The 18,513-nt window shown below is 42.1% G+C and overlaps 1 protein-coding gene across 1 annotated transcript in view; it reads left to right on the forward strand.

The window, feature by feature from the left end:
- Nucleotides 1-14,798, forward strand: part of LOC125485559 (ran-binding protein 9-like) — a 62,667-nt gene extending 47,869 nt beyond the window's left edge. Inside the window, exon 5 of the mRNA XM_048608784.1 lies at nucleotides 14,728-14,798. Coding sequence (XP_048464741.1) covers nucleotides 14,728-14,798 — 71 coding nt within the window. The remainder of the gene's footprint in view (nucleotides 1-14,727) is intronic.
- Nucleotides 14,799-18,513: the final 3,715 nt, after the last annotated feature.

Below are 18,513 nucleotides of genomic sequence, written 5' to 3' on the forward strand. Positions count from 1 at the left end.
GATGTTGCGCCGACCTGTGAAACCAATCTGAAGCCCATCTAACCTAAACTATTCCATTATCATCCATATGTTTATCCAATGACCATTTAAATGCCCTTAAAGTTGGCGAGTCTACTATTTTTGCAGGCAGGGCATTCCACGCCCTTACTACTCTCTGAGTAAAGAACCTACCTCTGACATCTGTCCTATATCTATCACCCCTCAATTTAAAGCTATGTCCCCTCGTGCTAGCCATCACCATCTGAGGAAAAAGGCTCCCACTGTCCACCCTATCTAATCCTCTGATCATCTTGTATGTCTCTATCAAGTCACCTCTTAACCTTCTTCTCTCTAACGAAAACGGCCTCAAAACCCTCAGCCTTTCCTCATAAGACCTTCCCTCCATACCAGGCAACATCCTGGTAAATCTCCTCTGCACCCTTTCCAATGCTTCCACATCCTTCCTATAAATGCGGTGACCAGAACTGTACGCAATACTCCAAGTGCGGCCGCAGCAGAGTTTTGTACAGCTGCAACATGACCTCATGGCTCCGAAACTCAATCCCTCTACCAATAAAACCTAACATACTGTACGCCTTCTTAACAACGCTATCAACCTGGGTGGCAACTTTCAGTGATCTATGCACATGGACACCGAGATCTTTCTGCTCATCCACACTACCAAGAATCTTAACCATTAGCCCAGTACTCTGTATTCCTGTTACTCCTTCCAAAGTGAATCACCTCACACTTTTCCGCATTGACCTCCATTTGCCACCTCTCAGCCCAGCTCTGCAGCTTATCTATGTCCCTCTGTAACCTGCAACATCCTTCCGCACTATCCACAACTCCACCGACTTTGGTGTCATCCGCAAATTTACTAACCCATCCTTCTACACCCTCATCCAGGTCATTTATAAAAATGACAAACAGCAGTGGCCCCAAAACAGATCCTTGAGGTACACCACTAGTAACTGAACTCCAGGATGAACACTTCCTATCAACCACCACCCTCTGTCTTCTTACAGCTAGCCAATTTCTGATCCAAACCGCTAAATCACCCTCAATCCCATGCCTCCGTATTTTCTGCAATAGCCTACCATGGGGAACCTTATCAAACGCTTTACTGAAATCCATATACACCACATCAACCGCTCTACCCTCATCCACCTGTTTGGTCACCTTCTCAAAGAACTCAATAAGGTTTGTGAGGCACGACCTACCCTTCACAAAACCATGTTGACTATCCCTAATCAAATTATTCCTTTCTAGATGATTATAAATCCTATCTCTTATCCTTTCCAACACTTTACCCACAACCGAAGTAAGGCTCACTGGTTTATAATTACCAGGGTTGTCTCTACTCCCCTTCTTGAACAAGGGGACAACATTTGCTAGTCTCCAGTCTTCTGGCACTATTCCTGAAGACAATGACGACATGTCTTCTGGGTCTGTTTTACTTTATTTTTGATTACCATTCTGATGGAAATGGGTAGGCAGGCAATTACCCCACTTGAGACACACACTTAAGGCTCTTGCAGAGAAGTCATAGTGATCTACATTATCCTCTAGCTGTCACGTTCACTCCATAATGTGTTAATGATATAGAACAGCGATTTCAATACAAGACCTCTGCTTGAGCGGGGGTGGGATTTTTTTTTTTTTTTTTTGGGCAACTAGAGGATGATTATTGTGATCAACAGACTTGACCACTTGAAGCTGCCCTTGCAGAATAATCTGGATGTGAGAACATGAGAAAAAGAAGCTGGAGTAGGCCATTCAGCTTGCCCTGCCATTGTTTAAGATCTTGGTTGATGGGGCCCCACGTCTCAATTCCATTTGTATACCAGCTCCTTGTAGTCCTCAACTCCTTTATTACAAATATCTCTCGACCTCTTCTTTTAAATACTTCTCTGACCTAGCCTCCCACCACACTCTGGGATAGAGAATTTAAGACGTTTTCTATTCTCTGAGAAAAGAAGTTCCTTCACAACTCAGTTTTAAAATGAGTGTCTCCTTAATCTGTAAACCTGTTTTACCCCCCCACTTCCTCCAAATGGATGAAACTGTCACTCAATGTGGTATGCATTCAAGAAGGAAGTAAGGAGAGTAGAGCCAACATCTTCTAATAAAGATAGGTTGGGGACTAATAAATCCTGTGAACCTTGGATATCAAGGGACAAAGAAGATTGGATAAAGAAGAAAAAAGGAGGCATATGGCAGATACTAAGGGCTCAAAACAGCAGAAGCCCTAGAGGTACAGAATGTGCAAGGGGCATGAAAGAATAATGGCAAGTAAAATGAAGGATAATCCTAAGTTATTTTACAAGTACACTAAGGATAAAAGGATAACTATGGAAAGACTAGGACACATCAATAACCACATTGGTATTTTGTGCATGGCACCAGAGGAGTTTGGTAGCGTTCTAAAGGAGTACTTTGTGTCGTGGCTCACTTGTGAGAGAGATGGTTTGGGTGTAGGAACCAGGGAGAAAGACTGATGCAATTAAAGAAATTAGCATAGACAGAGGACATTCTGAGTCATCTGGCAGGCTTAAAAGTAGATAAACCTCCAAGGCCAGGTGAAATGTGACCTAGGCTGTTGAGTAAGGCAAGGGAGGAACTAGCAAGGATGTTGGCAATAATTTCAAATACCTTTCTGGACACGAGAGGGGTCCATAGACTGAAGAAAGCCAAAGTGGTTCCATTATTCAAGAAGGGAGCAAGAAATAAACCAGGAAGCTGCCAGGTCAGTCAGTCTAACCTCAGGCGGCGAAACTATTGGAAAGCAAATCTGAGAGGCAAAATTAATCTGCATTTGGAGAGGCCATGATTAATCAAGAGTAGTCAGCATTGTTTTAAGGTCATGTCTGACCAACCTGATTGAAGAGATGGTCAGGTGTGTAGATGGGGGTAATGCATAACGTGATCTACTTTTGATAAGGTCCAACATGGGAGACTGATAGTGAGGGTAAGAGCCCATGATATCCAAAGAAGTTTGGCAAATTTGATATAACCTTGGCTCATGGCTGGAAGCAGAGGATGATGGTCAAGTGACTGGAAGCCTGTGTCTAATGGGTTCCATAGGGATCAGTGTTTGGGCTCTTGCTGTTTGTGTATATACGATTTAGACTTGAATGTAGGATGGTTGATCAGTGTTTGCAGATGATATGACATTTGGTGGGGTTGTAAATATCCTTAGATTACAGGAGGATGTAGATGGGTTGTTCGGATGAGCTGATCTGTGCGAAATGGAATTCAATCCAGATAGGTGTGAGGTGATGCACTTGGGTTGGACAAACAAGGTAAGGGAATACATGATAAAAGGTAAGTTGAGAGAGACTGTAAATGACACTAAGGCCACATTTGACAATGTGGCATCAAGGACCCCCGGCAAAACTGGAATCAGTTGTGGTCGTTGGAGTCCGTCCTCTTCGCTCCAGGACATATCTACAGCAGCTCCTCAGGGAACTGGCACGAACCTGATCATCTTCAGCTGCTTTATCAATGACCTTCCCTCCATTATAAGGTCAGAAGTGGGCAATGTTCAGCACCATTTGCAACTCCCAATACTGAAGCAGTCCATTTTGAAGTGCAATAAAACCATGACAATGTCCAGGCTTGGGCTGACAAGTGGCGAGTAACATTCGTGCCACGCAAGTTCCAGGCAATGACCATCTCCAATAAAAGACAATATAACCACTGTCCCTTGACATTCATTGAATCCCCCACTATCAATATCCTGGGGTTACCATTGACCAGAAATTCAATTGGACTCTCCATATAAATACAGTGGCTACAAGAGTAGGTCAGAGGCAAGGATTGCTATAGGGAGTAACTCCCCACCCGACTTTCGGGAGTGTGATCAGACTCTTCCCCACTTGCCTGGATGAGTACAAGTACAACTCCAACGACACTCGATCTTGACACCATCCAGGATAAAGCAGCTGCTTTGAATTGGCACCACATCCATAAGCATCTACGCCGTCCACCAGTGATGTTTAGTAGCAGTTGTGTGTACTATCTACAAGATACACTGTAGAAATTTGCCAGTGATCCTTACACAGCACCTTCCAAGTCCACAACCACATCCATCTTGAAGAACAAGTACACCATCACCTGTAAGTTTCCCTCCAAGCCGTTCACTGTCTTGGAAGTATATTTCTACCCTTCAATGTTGCTGGGTCAAAATCTGAGAATTCCTGCCCTAAGGGTATTGAGGGTCTACCTATAGCACATGGACTGCAGCAGTTCAAGAAGGCAACTCATCCCCACCCTATCAAGGTCAACTAGTGACCAGCAATAAATGCTGGCTAGCCAGCAACATCCACATCCCGCAAGTGAATTAGAAGAAACTCTCTGGGATGCATTGAACATTAAAGGGATCTTGGTGTGCATGTCCACCAGTCCTTTAAAGTAGTGGGACACGTGGATAAAGTGGTTAAGAAGGCATATTGGGTACTTGCCACTATTAGCCATGGCATAGAATTTGAGAGGGTAGGTTAGGCTGTTATGCAAAATCCTGGTTAGATCCTACTTTGGAGTACTGTAAGCAGCACTGGGCTCCACACCTTAGGAAGAATATATTGGCTTAAGGATATATTAGCTTTGGAGGGAGTATAAATAGGTTTATAAGATTGATACTTGACTTGAGGTTAAGTTATGAGGAGAGATTTTACAAATTTGACCAATTTTCTTTAGAAGGGGTAATCTGATTGAAGACTTCAAGATATTAACAGGAAAAAGCAGGGTAGATAAGGATGAGCAATTTCTACTAGTTGGGTATTTTGGAACTAGGGGGCATAGCCTGACAATTAGTGCCGACCACTCAGGAGAGATGTTGGAAAGCAATTCAATACACAAAGGGTGTTAGATGCTCGGAACTCTCCTCCACAACTGGTAGTAGACGCTGGATTAGTGTTCACCTCAAATTTTGATATAAATTTTTGTTAAGCAAAGGATGTGGAACCACGCCACAAATTAGCCACGATCTCATTGAATGGCAGAACAGGCTCGAGGGGCTGAATAGCCTACTCCTCTTCCTATGTTTACGTCACTATAAAATGTTGGTTAGGCCCCAGCTAGAATATTGTGTGCAGTCCTGGAATCCATTTTATAGGAGGATGTGATTGCACTGGAGAGGGTGCAATGGATTGACTGGGATGTTGCCTGTGCTGGAGCATTTTTTATGAAGAGATTGGACAGACTGGAGTTGTTTTCCTTGGAGCAGAGAGGACCAAATGGGGACATGATTGAGGGGCATTGACAGGGTGGACAGAAAGGAACCTTTCTACTTGGTGGAAGGATCAGTGACTGGAGGCAGGAGGTTTAGAGGAGATGAAATTTTTTTCATCTAGAAGTTGGTAGGAATTTGGAACTGAATGCCTGTAAAGGTGGTAGAGGCAGAAACCCTCAATGTTTAAGAATTATTTAGATGTACATTTGAGGTCAAGGCATACAAAGCTGTTGGCCAAGTGCTGGAACATGGGATTAGAATATTTAGGTAGTTTTTATCCAGCGTAGACTTGATGGGTAGAAGGGCCTTTTTCTGTGCTGTAGACCTCTGACTATACCCTGTCAACATCCCTCAGAACTTGTATGCTTCAGAAAGATAACCCTCATTCTTCTAAATTCTCATGAATAAAGGCCTAAACTGTCTAGCTGTTCTCTAGAAGTCAACCCTATTCATCCCAGGGATCAGTCTAGTAAATTTACTTTGAACTGCCTTCAATGTCAGTATATCTTTTTTAAATACAAGGACCTGAAGTGTACACGACTGCAGGAGCAGTCTCCCCAGCAACTCTAAGTTGTAAGAATTCCCTATTTTTATACTTCAAGCCTCTAGCAGTGAATGAAGAGGAAAGACAGCAGTGTTGCATTACTTTCTTTGGTGGACTGGAATAGATTTCTGGAATCTGATCTAGACCCCTCACTCTTAAGAATTTTCAGAGTTGTTTCTCTTTCTAACTCTGCAGTTGTAATAGTATCTTTGCTCTCTCCCATTTCCCACAGCCATAACCACATTGGTACCCCAGAAGGCACAGTGGTATTTAATAGAGGGGCACTGTTTCTTGTTGCTTGAGTGTTTGAATATCATTGTCTTTCAGCTGTTGCCCAACATGCATGTTGAAAAAGCACTCGAGGTTCTTTTCTATTCCCTGGGCTGATTATGAGCAGTATATAGTAGGGCAAATGTATGTTGGTCAATTTTTTTTTTTGTGAAACTTTGTGTTGTAGAATCATAAACTAATATGCACATGAGGTTTTTCCATCTGTTTTGAGTAAATCTATCCAATTAGTCTAATGCTTCACTTTTCTTGAAAGTTTACTTAAGTATTTGTGAAAAGTCTGTGAACAGTGGGGCTGAATTTCCTATGCATTACCCCAGTGAGTTTTTTTTAAAAAGACCCATTCACGGGATGTGGGCATCACTGGCTAGGCCTGCAATGGGTAGTTAGACCCATTGCTGTGGGTCTGGAGTCAAATGTAGTCCAGACCAGGTAAGGAGTTTTCTTCCTTGAAAGGACGCTGGTGAACCAGATAGGTTTTTCCAACAATGGATTCATGATTAGGCTCTTAATTCCAGATTTTTATTGAATTCAAATTCTACCATCTTCTGTAGAGGGATTCGAACTTGGATCCCCAGAACATTATCTGGATTATCTCTGGATTAACAGTCCAGCAATAATACCACTAGACCATCACCTCCCCTAGTCATGACATACTTAAAACTACCAGTATTATAGTGCCTCTTTTCTGCTGCCCTGTCTCTCCTGCACAGAGACAGTTCTGTGATTAGTAGATTGCTACTGGGTATCTTGGTCCTCATCTGAAGTCTAGGCTAAGGAAGCATGCAACCTGATTTGCATCATCAAACCTTCAAAATGCAGATCAGACACTGCCAAGTAACCTCTTAGAACAAGGACTAAGCAAACCCATTCCCCCATCAGTTAAGCAGCTGCAGTCACTTATCAAAATAATCCCTGGGACTGCTTTAGCCTCCTGAAGTCTTGTTCTGTATTCTTGTTTTCATTGACAAGTTCCAGGAAATCCGCCGATTCAAATTTAAAATGAAACATCAATTTCAGTATTGGTCTAATTAAGCAGTTGAAATGCAAACTGATACTGCACCTCTTGAAAAGGGTTACGTTCTCATACAGCCTAAATTTACTGCAGTTGGTGTCTGAGATAGACCAAGTAAATTTGAAGGCGGAGTGGAAGTTGTGAGCTGAGTCGATGAACTGCTCCAGGTCAGCCTGGGTGCGGGATGCAGCACTGATGCAGTCATCGAAGTAACAGCAGAAGAGTTGGGGAATAGTACCGGTGTACGTGCCGAAGAGGGGCTGTTCAACCTAACCGACAGAGGCAGGCGTAGTTGGGGCCCACGCAAGTGCCCGTGGCTACCCCTTGGATTTGGAGAAAGTGGAACAAATTGAAGGAAAAGTTTTGGAGAGTGAGGACTAATTCGGTGAGGGGGAATGGGGAGGATACTGGATAGGCCTTTTGGCAAGGAGGAAAAACTGACGGCCTGCAGGCCATCCTAGTGATGTATAGAAGTGTATAGGGATTGCGTGTCCATAGTAAAGTTGAAGCGCTGGGCACCAGGAAACTGGAAGTTTTCGATGAGGTGGAAGGCGTGGTTTGTGTCCTGAATGTAGGTGGGGAGTGCCTGGACCAAGGGGGAAGAGAATGGAGTTGAGGTAGGAAGAGGTGAGTTCGGTGGAACAGGGGAGCGTGCGGAGACGATGGGTCAGCCAGGGTGGTTTGGCTTGTGGAGCAGGTAGAATCGGGCAGTGGGGGGCTGGGGTTACTATAAGTTGGAGACGGTGGAGCGGAGATCACTGGGAGTGATGAAGTCGTGGACAGTGGGGGAAGATGGTGGCTTGATGGGTCAGGTTGGGTCATGGTCAAGGGGGAGGTAGGACCTGGTGTCAGAGAGTTGGCGTTTGGCCTCTGCGACAGAGATCCGTCCTCCAGACTACCACCTTTGTCAGCGGGTTTGATAGTGAAATAGGAATTGGTACAGAGAGAGTGGAGCGCCACGCGGTTGGAGTGGGTGAGGGGTATAGAGAAATTGAGGTGATTTATGTCACATTGGCAGTCAACAAAGAGGTCCAGGGTGGGTAAGAGGCAGGGAGGGGTGTTCAAGAGGAGGAAGAAGGTTGGAGGCAGGAGAATGGGTCCCCAGAGCATGGTTGGGAGTCTTTATTGAAGAAGAAGGCATTGAGGCAGAGGCATCTGATGAAGAGCTCCACATAATGGTGGGCACGAACTCGTTGAGGTGGGGATGGAGGCGCACAAACGTGAGCCCTTTACTAAAGACAGACAATTTGACCTCAGTTTGAGGTCAGGGGGATGGAGAATGTGCGGCAAGGTTCAGGGATGGAGTTTTGGGGGGGTTTCAAGGAGGCTGAAAGGGGAGGAAGGGCAATAGCATGTGATAGGCGAGGGTTGGACCTAGTATGCTTGGGGTGGGGGTAAGTAGTAGTGGGAGGAAAAGGAGAGTGGGAGGGGAGTAGGCTGGGGAGTGGGATAGAGGATTGGATGGGGGGAGGGGTGTGGGAGAGAGGAGGGAGGAGAGATAGAGGGGTAGGCTGTATTGTGGGGGTGGACAGATGAGGAGGGAGAGGTGTTTTTGCTGGGGCCTATGGCCACCCTGGGCATCCTACAGATCGGAGGACTTGACATTGAGTTCTGTAATTTCAAATAACCTTCCCACCTATTCCCTGGGTAGCTTTCCAGGCCCACCTCCTCCTCCCTTCCATTCCACCTACCAACCAACCACCAACTGGATTTATCCCTCCCATCGACTAATCAGGTGGTATTTACCATCAGTCTCCATCTACCACCACCATTCTGCTACCCTCCCCTCTTCTCTCCGCCCCCACCCCTCCACCACCACCACCCTTTTATCTGCAGGTGCAGCTGCCCTTAAATCCCCATCCAGTCCTGAAGAAGGGTAGTACCCAAAACGTTGACTTCTCCTTTCCTCCAGGTGCTGCCTGGCTTGCTGTGTTCTTCTAGCCTCCTGTTTGTCTTCCTCCTTCTGACACAAGTTCATCTCTCTCAAATTGAATGTTAAATTCAATGTATTATTCCCTCTTAAGTTTCACTTAATACCTTACTATTTTGAGCTCTAGTGCAGTGTTTCTCAAACTTTGTTTTGCTGTGATCTTATTTTAATACTTCACAGTTTCATCCAGATGTTTCAATCTTTCTTAATTTGCTGAAGTTGACCCGGACACTTCGCTTTTGGAGGGACATTGAGGCATTCAAAGTGTCAGCCTGATCATAATTTCAACCTAAACGGCCTGTCAAGAAGCTAACAAAGTTTGATTTGCTGTCCAGAGTTTGGAAAGCCCTGTTTTAAGATGTCTCATCCAACTCTTCTTACACCATTTTTGTCTTTCTCATTAATTTCTTGCTCTATGCTCCTGCTAAAGTAGTTTGTCATCTCCAGTAACAGAGCTTCTAACAAAAGGCAGCATGGTGGCTCAGTGGTTAGCGCTGCTGCCTCACAGTACCAGGGACCCAGGTTCAATTCCATTCTTGGGCGACTGTGTGGGGTTTGCACATTCTCCCCGTGTCTGTGTGGGTTTCCTCCAGGTACTCCGGTTTCCTCCCACAGTCCAAAGATGTGCAGGCTAGGTGGATCGGCCATGCTAAATTGCCCATAGTATTCAGGAATGTGTAGATTAGGCTGGGTCTGGGTGGGATGCTCTGAGGTTCGGTGTGGACTTGTTGGGCCGAAGGGCCTGTTTCCACACTGTAGGGATTCTATGATCTATGATCTAAAGGTATTATTCCTAGCTCCTTTGTGTTGGTTTCACTTCCCTTGAATCAGTCCAAGTCCCAGGAATCTATGCACCATACCTCCTGTACAATATTTCCATTTTTTGCATCTGCCTGTTTTCATATTTACTAGAACGTGGCACCAGGAACACTTCAGAGATTTTTAAAGAATCATAGAATCATTGAAGTGAATCCATTGAAGTGAAATTGAATCCTTGAAGTTCTACTTTTTGATCTATTTTATTGCTTCCTAAAATTTGCCTGTAGTATATTGTCCCTCTTTCTGCCAATGTCACTGGCAGTGACTTGGACACCCACCCCTCACCATGTTGGTAAACTATTGAACTAATCATAAATGTTTTCCTGATCTTCCTCCTTTTCCCTACCACTCCCCATACCTAGCAGTTAAGTCAACGTTAGACCTTTGAATCTTAGTGGTTACACTCTGCAGAGGAATCATCACCCCAACAGTATTCAGGAATCAATACTGTGGGAAATACACACAACAACTGTGTACTCCATGCCCAATTGAGGCACCTATTTCTTCACTATGGGATGACAACTTCCGGAAATATGTTATACATGCAGTTCTAAACTTACAGAATCACTGCAAATGCCAGGTGTTATTTGATTTCTGCCACACGAGTTGGGCCCCTCCTTGATGACCCCTGTACATGTGGTTGCCCAGGACATGAAACGCACCCGAAAGCTCCCACATGGAAGTGGATAGGTGTTTCATGAGACTGAGTTACTCTACCATGCCTCTATATTTAACTATCATTAATAGAACTAAGAGTAAAATCTAATGGAGAAACCCTCACCAGCACCCAAGTTAGAAAAAATAAGTAAGACCTCCTTTGGCCTCGGCTTAGGATTTCTTTTAATTTAGTGCTGTATAAACTATTACACTCAATCTTGCAATCTTTGTGCTGTCTACATACCTTTTCACCATCTAGAAAGAACCCTAGTCTTGTTCCTTAGATCTAAGGTTAATAATTCCACATTTGCCTACATTGAAATCCATTTACCATGGTTTTGTCCATTCATTTGTAAAGACCACTTCAATCCAAAAAAGGGGTTCACTAACTTAATACCGGGTGTACATGACCTGTCTTATGAGGAGAGGTTAAATAGGTTGGGCCTGTACTGATTGGAATATAGAAGAATGAGAGGCAACACACAAGATTCTTAGAAGATTTGACCAGGTAGATGCAGAAAGGTTGTCTCTCCTTGTGGGAGAGTGTAGGAGCAGAGGGCATAATTTCAAAATAAGGGGCTGCAAATTTAAGACAGCTGACCGCCTGCATTAATCTGTCTAACGTTAGAATTTTGTATGTTTCTATGAGGTCCCCTCTCATTCTTTTATGTACGCCCAGTTGAACTAAGCTCTTCTCATATGGCAGTCCTTCATCCCCAATATCAGCCTAATAAACCTTTGCTGGGTTCCCTCTCTGGCAGGTATATCCTTTGTTAGGTCGGGAGACCAAAACTGTACACACTACTTCCGGTTATGTCTCATCAAGGCCCTGTATAACTGCAGTCAGACATTCCTGCTTCTGAACTCAAACTTTCTTCCAATGCAAGGCAACATACTATTTGTAATCCAATTGCTTGCTGTCGCTGCCTGTTTCCTTTCACTTACTGCTATACAAGAACGTCCAGATTCCTTTGTACTTCCCCACTTAGCAGTATATGACCATTTAAAAATTTAATCTGTCTTTCCATTTTTCACATCAAAGTGCATCAGCCATGTGTTTGCCCACACTCAGCTTTTGAAGATCACGCTGAAACTTCCTTGAATCCTCCTTACAACTCTCAATCCTACCAAGTTTTGTTTTTGTGCTCATCAGCCTTGAATGCATTATACATTTGGTTCACTTATCTAAATCGTTTATGTATGTCGTGAACAGCTGGGGCTCAAGCATTGATGTCTGCAGTGCACCACGAGTCACTGTCTGTCAACCCAGAAAAAGACCCATTCCTTCCCACTTTATTTCTTGTCTTGCCCAATCTCAACCCATGCCAGTATATTACTCCCAAACACAGTGCTTCAATTTTGCCCACTAACTTATGTGGGACCTTATCAAAAGTCTTCATGAAATCCAAAATACCATATCCACTGGTTATCTATTCTACTAATTACATCGTCAGAAAAACTCTTGTTGATTAGTAAAGTATGATTTCCCTTTCATAAACTACCTAATCCTGTTATTGCTTTACAGGTGTTCTATTATCACATCTTATATATAGACTGTAGCATTTTCCCCATTATGTATGTTAGATTAACTTGTTTGTGATTCTCTAATTTTTTTTCTCCCTTTTTTTTAAGTAGTGGGGTTACGTTTGCCACCCTGTAATTGGTAGGAAGTGCTCCAAAGTCTATAGAATTTTGGAATATGACCACCAACACATCTTGTATTTCCAGGGACTCTTCCTTTAGTACTTCGAGATGTTGATTATCAAATTTGTCACCCTTTAACCCCAATTGTTCCCTCTGACTAGACTTAGTTCCCTAACATTTCTGAGAAATTCTTTGTATCCTCTTGTGAAGACAGATCCAAATTTTGTGTTCAATTCTTCTCCTATTTCTTTGTTTCCCCATTATAATTTCCCCTATTTATGGCTCTAAGGGAAGCAAGAAATATCAGAAAATAATTTCTGCTGAAAGGTTATTGATCTGAAGCATCACCTGTTTTTCTCTCTCCATACATGTCACTTGACCTCAGTATTTCAAGTATCTTCTTTCATACTTCTAGCATCTACAGTATTCTGTGTTCACTTCAGTACTTGTGTGCATTAATGATACATTCAGCAATTAAACAAATGTGTGCTTGTTGTCTTTCCCTTTTTGGATATATTCATTTGTTTATTGGGACTGAAATTGATGCAAGATCATCCATCTCCTCTGCTTTCTTGCAATAAATAACACACAAAAGATAGCGAAAAGAAGGAAGAAATAGAATTTTGGAGAGTCAATTTTGATCGAAGTCGGCTGAATAGATAACTTTCCATGATTCTGTTTAAATTAAGCAAGTATATATTTGAAGTACATAATTGTGTGTGTGTTTTTCTTGGATTAGGGAAGATAGACCTTTCTAATTTAAATATTTCAAATTTGAGAGAGGTGGAAATACTTGCAGCAGTCTTGCAGGTTAATTGTAGAACAAGTGTAGTAGAATTAGTTTGAGGTTGCAGTGGTTGAATTGTAAGTACATCAATGAGAGGCTGGAGAATGACTGAATTGCTATTGAAGGAACTTACCCTTGTATTTTTCCCCATTTAACATCCTAGCTGAATATGGGTAAAATGTTTGGAGGAAACAAAGTTATAGGGATATAGGAAAAGAGCAAGGGCAGGATCTAAAGTGAAAACAAAGTGCTGTAGAAACTCAGGAGGCCTGGCAGCCTGTGTGAAGGAGAAACAAAGTTAACATTTTGAATCTAAAATAACTTACAGTTCTGAAAGTGAGCTGGAGAATGATGCTTTTTATTCTATTGACAAAAGGGGTGGTGAAATCAGTGATGACTGCAGTGGTGAGGGTGGCCAGAGCAAAAGACAAAGGGAGCGCTATAACGGGCACACAGAAGTGGTCTGAGTGAAGAACCAGTACAGAACTGATGGGCCAAATAGCCTGCTTATGTGGTGTGACCTTCTATAATTCTATATAAAACAATTGACACAGAGGATGCTATGGCCTGGTGATTAACTAAAGTGGACGCTTCGAGGACTATCATGCTTTCACATTGAAATGAATCCTTTGACTACATTGACGTTATTGGAAATATAGCATTTTGTGTCCACGTAAGTAATATTCCAATAAATCCTGAATTAGTTCAGAAGGAAATGCATGCAGCATATATATATTTCCTATGAATATAGGACCATGAAGAGTGCAAGCAGGGATAGGCCATTGGGTCCTTTGAAACTGACCCAGAATTTGACCAAACCATGGCAGATCTACCTCCACTATTTTCCTGCACTTGACCTCTTTCCCTTGATACTGTTAATATCTAGAAATCGATCAATTCTGATCTTGAATAAACTCCCTAATCTGAGGTTCCCCAGCATGCAGTTGGAAACTTTCAAAAACTCTTTTCCTTATCGAAGAAATTGTTCCTCATCTCAATTGCTTCTCCCCCTCTCTGCAGGCCATCCCAAGGATCAATTCAGTGAACCTTTGCACTTCCTCTCGACAAGCATGTTCTTCCTTGGGGTGTATCCAAAATCATGTACAATACTAATTCTGTGGTCTCCCCAAGGCTTTTTGTAATTACAGCACAACATCTTTACTCCTGTACTCCAATCTCCTTGCAATAACTACTAACAGATATTTGTCGCCTTCATTCTTTCTGACACACAGGATAGCTTTCAGTGACTTATGAACAAAAACACTTGGGCCCTTTTGAATGTGAAGGGTGAGAAATTGGGAATTTACTAAATACTCAATTCTTGCTGTGTGCTGACTTAGCCTGTCAAAATCTCTTTTAAACCCTTTTCAAATCTTCTTAAAAATTTTCTCACCTAATTTTGTGACATCAGCAAACTGAAAAGTATATCTCACACACACACTGCTGGAAATCTTCGCAAGTCTGGCAGCTTCTGTGGAGAGAAATCAGAGTTAACATTTCATCCATTGACTCTTCTTCAGAATTTCAGATCCTCTCTTGCTGACTAACCTCCTGAGTGGGATCTTATTAAAGGGCTTCTGAAAAGCCAAGTTCAACGCATTCACTGGTTTCCAACTTCTCTATATTCTACAAGTTACATCCTCAAAAAACTCTTAACAGGCTTGTCAAACATAATTGCCTTTCAAAAATCTGAGTCTCTCTGCCCAGTCCTCCTATTATCTTCTAAGTGACCAGTTATCCTTTGTTGTAGGTTCTACCATTTTCCCTACTGCTAATATCATGTTAACAGATCTGAAGTTCCTTGTATTTTTTCCTCTCATGTATTTAGGTTACTTGTGCTCCCTTGGAATCTTCAGGAACCATTCCGTTATTTGTGGAATTTTGGAAAATGACTGCTAATCATCTGCTTTCTCTACAGCCCCCTCCTTTTAACATTGTAGGATATAGCCTTCTCTTTCAAAACTCTGAAATATTAACCTTTTATATCTAGGAGGTTAGAATATCATTGGGAGGAATCTTTGCTATTCAAAGCTATTCAAATCCCTGGTTATATCACATCTTGAATACTGTGTGCACTTCTGAGCACTATATGTTATGGTGTAGCATAGTTTCACTGGAATCTTGCCAGCTATTTAAATTAACCTGAACATTAATGTGAATAGATTATGTAAACTTCTTGAATTATAAAAACAAAATACTGAAGATGCTGGAAACACCTAGCAGATCAGGCAGTATCTGTGGAGAGAAAAACACATACTGTTTCGGGTGTGTAACTGTTCGCCAGAAGAGTATGTAAATTGAACTTGCAATCTCTGGTTTATAGATTAAAGGGTGATTTAATTGAGATATGGAGTATTTTGAAAGGAATTGATGGAAATGTTTTTTGCTAACGAGGGTGTCTGGAACGAGAGTACAAATTTTATAAGCCAGAGCTAGTCCATTCATGAGACAAGTTGGGGAACAATTCTTTGGCAGCATGGATCTTTCTCTTCAGAAAATAAATTTGCAGGTGCCAGCTGAATTCATAATTTTGAATTTGAGATCAGTAGATTTTAGCAGGGCAAGGATATGAAAAAGGATAAAGCCAAGGATTTAAGGTACAGGTCAGTCCTAATTCCATTGATTGATGGGCAGTACAGTACTAGGTGTGCTACACGTCATAGAATCATAGAGATATAGAGCACAGGAACAGACACTTCGGTCCAACTCATCCATGCTGATCAGAGATCGTAAGCAAATTTATTCCCATTTGCCATCGTTTGGCCCATATCCCTCTTAAACCCTTCTTGTTCATATACCCGTCCAGATGCCTTTTAAATGTTGTAATTGTACCAGCCTCCAACACTTCCTTTCGCCAGCCTCTGCATGAAAACGTTGCCCCTTATGTCCCTTTTAAACCTTTCTTTCCCCTCACACCTTAAACATATGCCCTCGTTCTGGACTCGCCCTCCCTTGGGAAAAGACCTTTTCTATTTACCATATCCATGCCCTCATGATTTTATAAACCTCTAGAAGGTCACTTCTCAGCCTCTAACGCTCCAGGGAAAATAGCCCCAGCCTATTCAGCTTCTCCCTATAGCTCAAACTCTCCAAACCTGGCAACACCCTTGTAAATCTTTTCTGAAACCCTTTCAAGTTTCCTATCATTCCTTCCAAAAGCAGGGAGACCAGAAGTACACGCAGTTTCCTAAAAGTACCCTAACCAACGTCCTGTACAGCTGCAACATGATCTCCCAACTCCTATATTCAATGCACTTACCAATAAAGGCAAGCATACCAAATGCTGCCTTCACTGTCCTTTCTACCTGCGACTCCACTTTCAAGGAACTATGAACCTGTACTCCAAGGTTTTTTTTTCAGCAACATTCCCCAGGTCCTTTCCATTAAGTGTATAAGTCTTGCCTTGATTTGATTTCCAAAATGCAGTACCTCACATTCATCTAAATTGAACTCCAACTGCCACTCCTCAGCCCATTAACCCATCTGATCAAGATCCCATTGTATCTTCAGTCCACTATACCTTCAGTTTTGATGTCATCGGCATACTTACTAATGATACCTTCTGTGTTCACATCCAAATCATTTATATAAATGACAAAAAGCGGTGGACCTAGCACCGATCTCTGTGGCACACTGCTGGTCACAGGCCTCCAGTCTGAAAAGCAACCCTCCACCACAAGCCAGTTCTGTATCCAAATGGCTAATTCTCCCTGTATTCCATGTGATCTTGCTAACCACTCTACCATGATGAATCTTGTCGAACGCCGAAGTGAAGTCTATATAGATGGCATCCACTGCTCTGCCCCCATCAATCCTCTTCTGTTTTCTGTTAATTTTAATTCCTTTTCTTTGAAGTCAGGATCTCTGATTTTTCCAGTAAACACATCTTCTGCACTCAAAACTAGAAAGGCATATTTTACAAATCATTGGTATGTGTATCCTTAGGCTTGATACTTTGATGTATTGGTGTGAATTTTACAAATGATTTTACAAGTTCCTCATTGAGAACCACACGCGCACACACTCCTGACGTGTGTGTTTACTACGTGGGCATCCTAAAATTGTGCTATATTCTTAAATAATGTAAATGACATAAAAGTTTGGGTGAGGTAGTAGGAGGAAATGTTGTTTTAACACTTGTTGACACTCACGGGAAGCAGAAGTTTGCAAGTTTGGTTTATCAGGGTAAATCTCTGTAGTAGTAATTTTTTTTTTCTTTTTGAAGCCATTTTCAGCTGCAAAGCATTTTTTGTAAGAAAGTTGTCTACTAGGACACTGTTGAACTGCTTGAAGAGTCTAAAGCTTGCAAAGTGATTTTATTTTTTTCTTTCTTGTTCAGCCAAATTTATATCCCACTGTTGGACTGCAGACACCAGGGGAGGTGATAGATGCTAATTTTGGACAGCATCCATTTGTATTTGATATAGAGGACTACATGCGAGAATGGAGATCTAAAATTCAGACCCAGATTGAAAGATTCCCTGTAGGAGATCGAGAAGGGGAATGGCAGACAATGATTCAAAAGTAGGTGATACATAGACTGTTATCTACAGTAGCATTTTTCATTTAAAAATATTGAAAGGCATTTTCTTTCCTGTGACTTGGATTTCTTCTTGCAGCTATTAAATACAACTTGTATTTCTCAATGTTAAATGCTGCAAAGTACATACTGATGTTTCAATACTTTTTATTAACTATAATAAATCTGATCAGTGTACTGGAAAAAACTGTTCAACTGAATGCTAGACGACAAAGTGCAGAGCTGGATGAACACAGCAGGCCAAGCAGCATCATAGGAGCAGAAAGGCTGACATTTCGGGCCTAGACCCTTCATCAGAAAATGCTACACTTTTAAACCTTGGTAATTTTGCCCTACTTTTGAATGTAACCTCTTTTAATGCTATTCTAATGAGAGACATGAGCTGACCTGGCTATGGACCACAGCAAGCAAAGTAGTCCTATATGTATCAAACTATAATAAAACCATATTTCTGGGGCAGGGAGCAGGCAATTAGTTTGAACTTGAGAAACCTTCCTCCTCTCCTATCCAAAGGAATCTTTCTTTTTCTCTTGTTTTCTTTCTCTCTTCCCACTCCAAGGTTTTCTAAGCCTCAAAAAAAGGTTGTTTTGATTTCAGCTAAGAATAGCTCAGTGCTTTGCTGTTGCATAGGCTCAAAGTTTGGCGTGTAAGTTTCATTAAAGGATGGTCTTAGTTACCTATTTAGTCTCTAGTTCACTTTACATGTATTTCTTGTTGTTTTAATGTAATAAATTTTTCTTCCCATGGTCTACTCCAGCTCCCTTTCTCCATTTTCCCCACGTGAGTGCCCTTTTTGTTTCTTGCACATGTACCCATTTTTTTGTCTCATATCACACTGTCACTCCTTCTGTCTATATCCAGTACATGTGGACTGTCTCAGACCCTCACCCTCCCCCACACATGTCTAAGGCCAACTACATATTATTTGGTTGACTAGCTGTTTGCTGATTTAACTTGTGCATTTTTCTTTACCAAGAGTGTTTGAACAGGAAGAAGAACGTAACAGGACACATTTCTGATGTAAATAACTCATCAATTTAATGAATTAAGTACCAATTTATCGATGTGTATATT

Source organism: Rhincodon typus, chromosome 2 (genome assembly GCF_021869965.1).
Source record: "Rhincodon typus isolate 14 chromosome 2, sRhiTyp1.1, whole genome shotgun sequence".
In the NCBI taxonomy this organism is placed as follows: Eukaryota; Metazoa; Chordata; class Chondrichthyes; order Orectolobiformes; family Rhincodontidae; genus Rhincodon; species Rhincodon typus.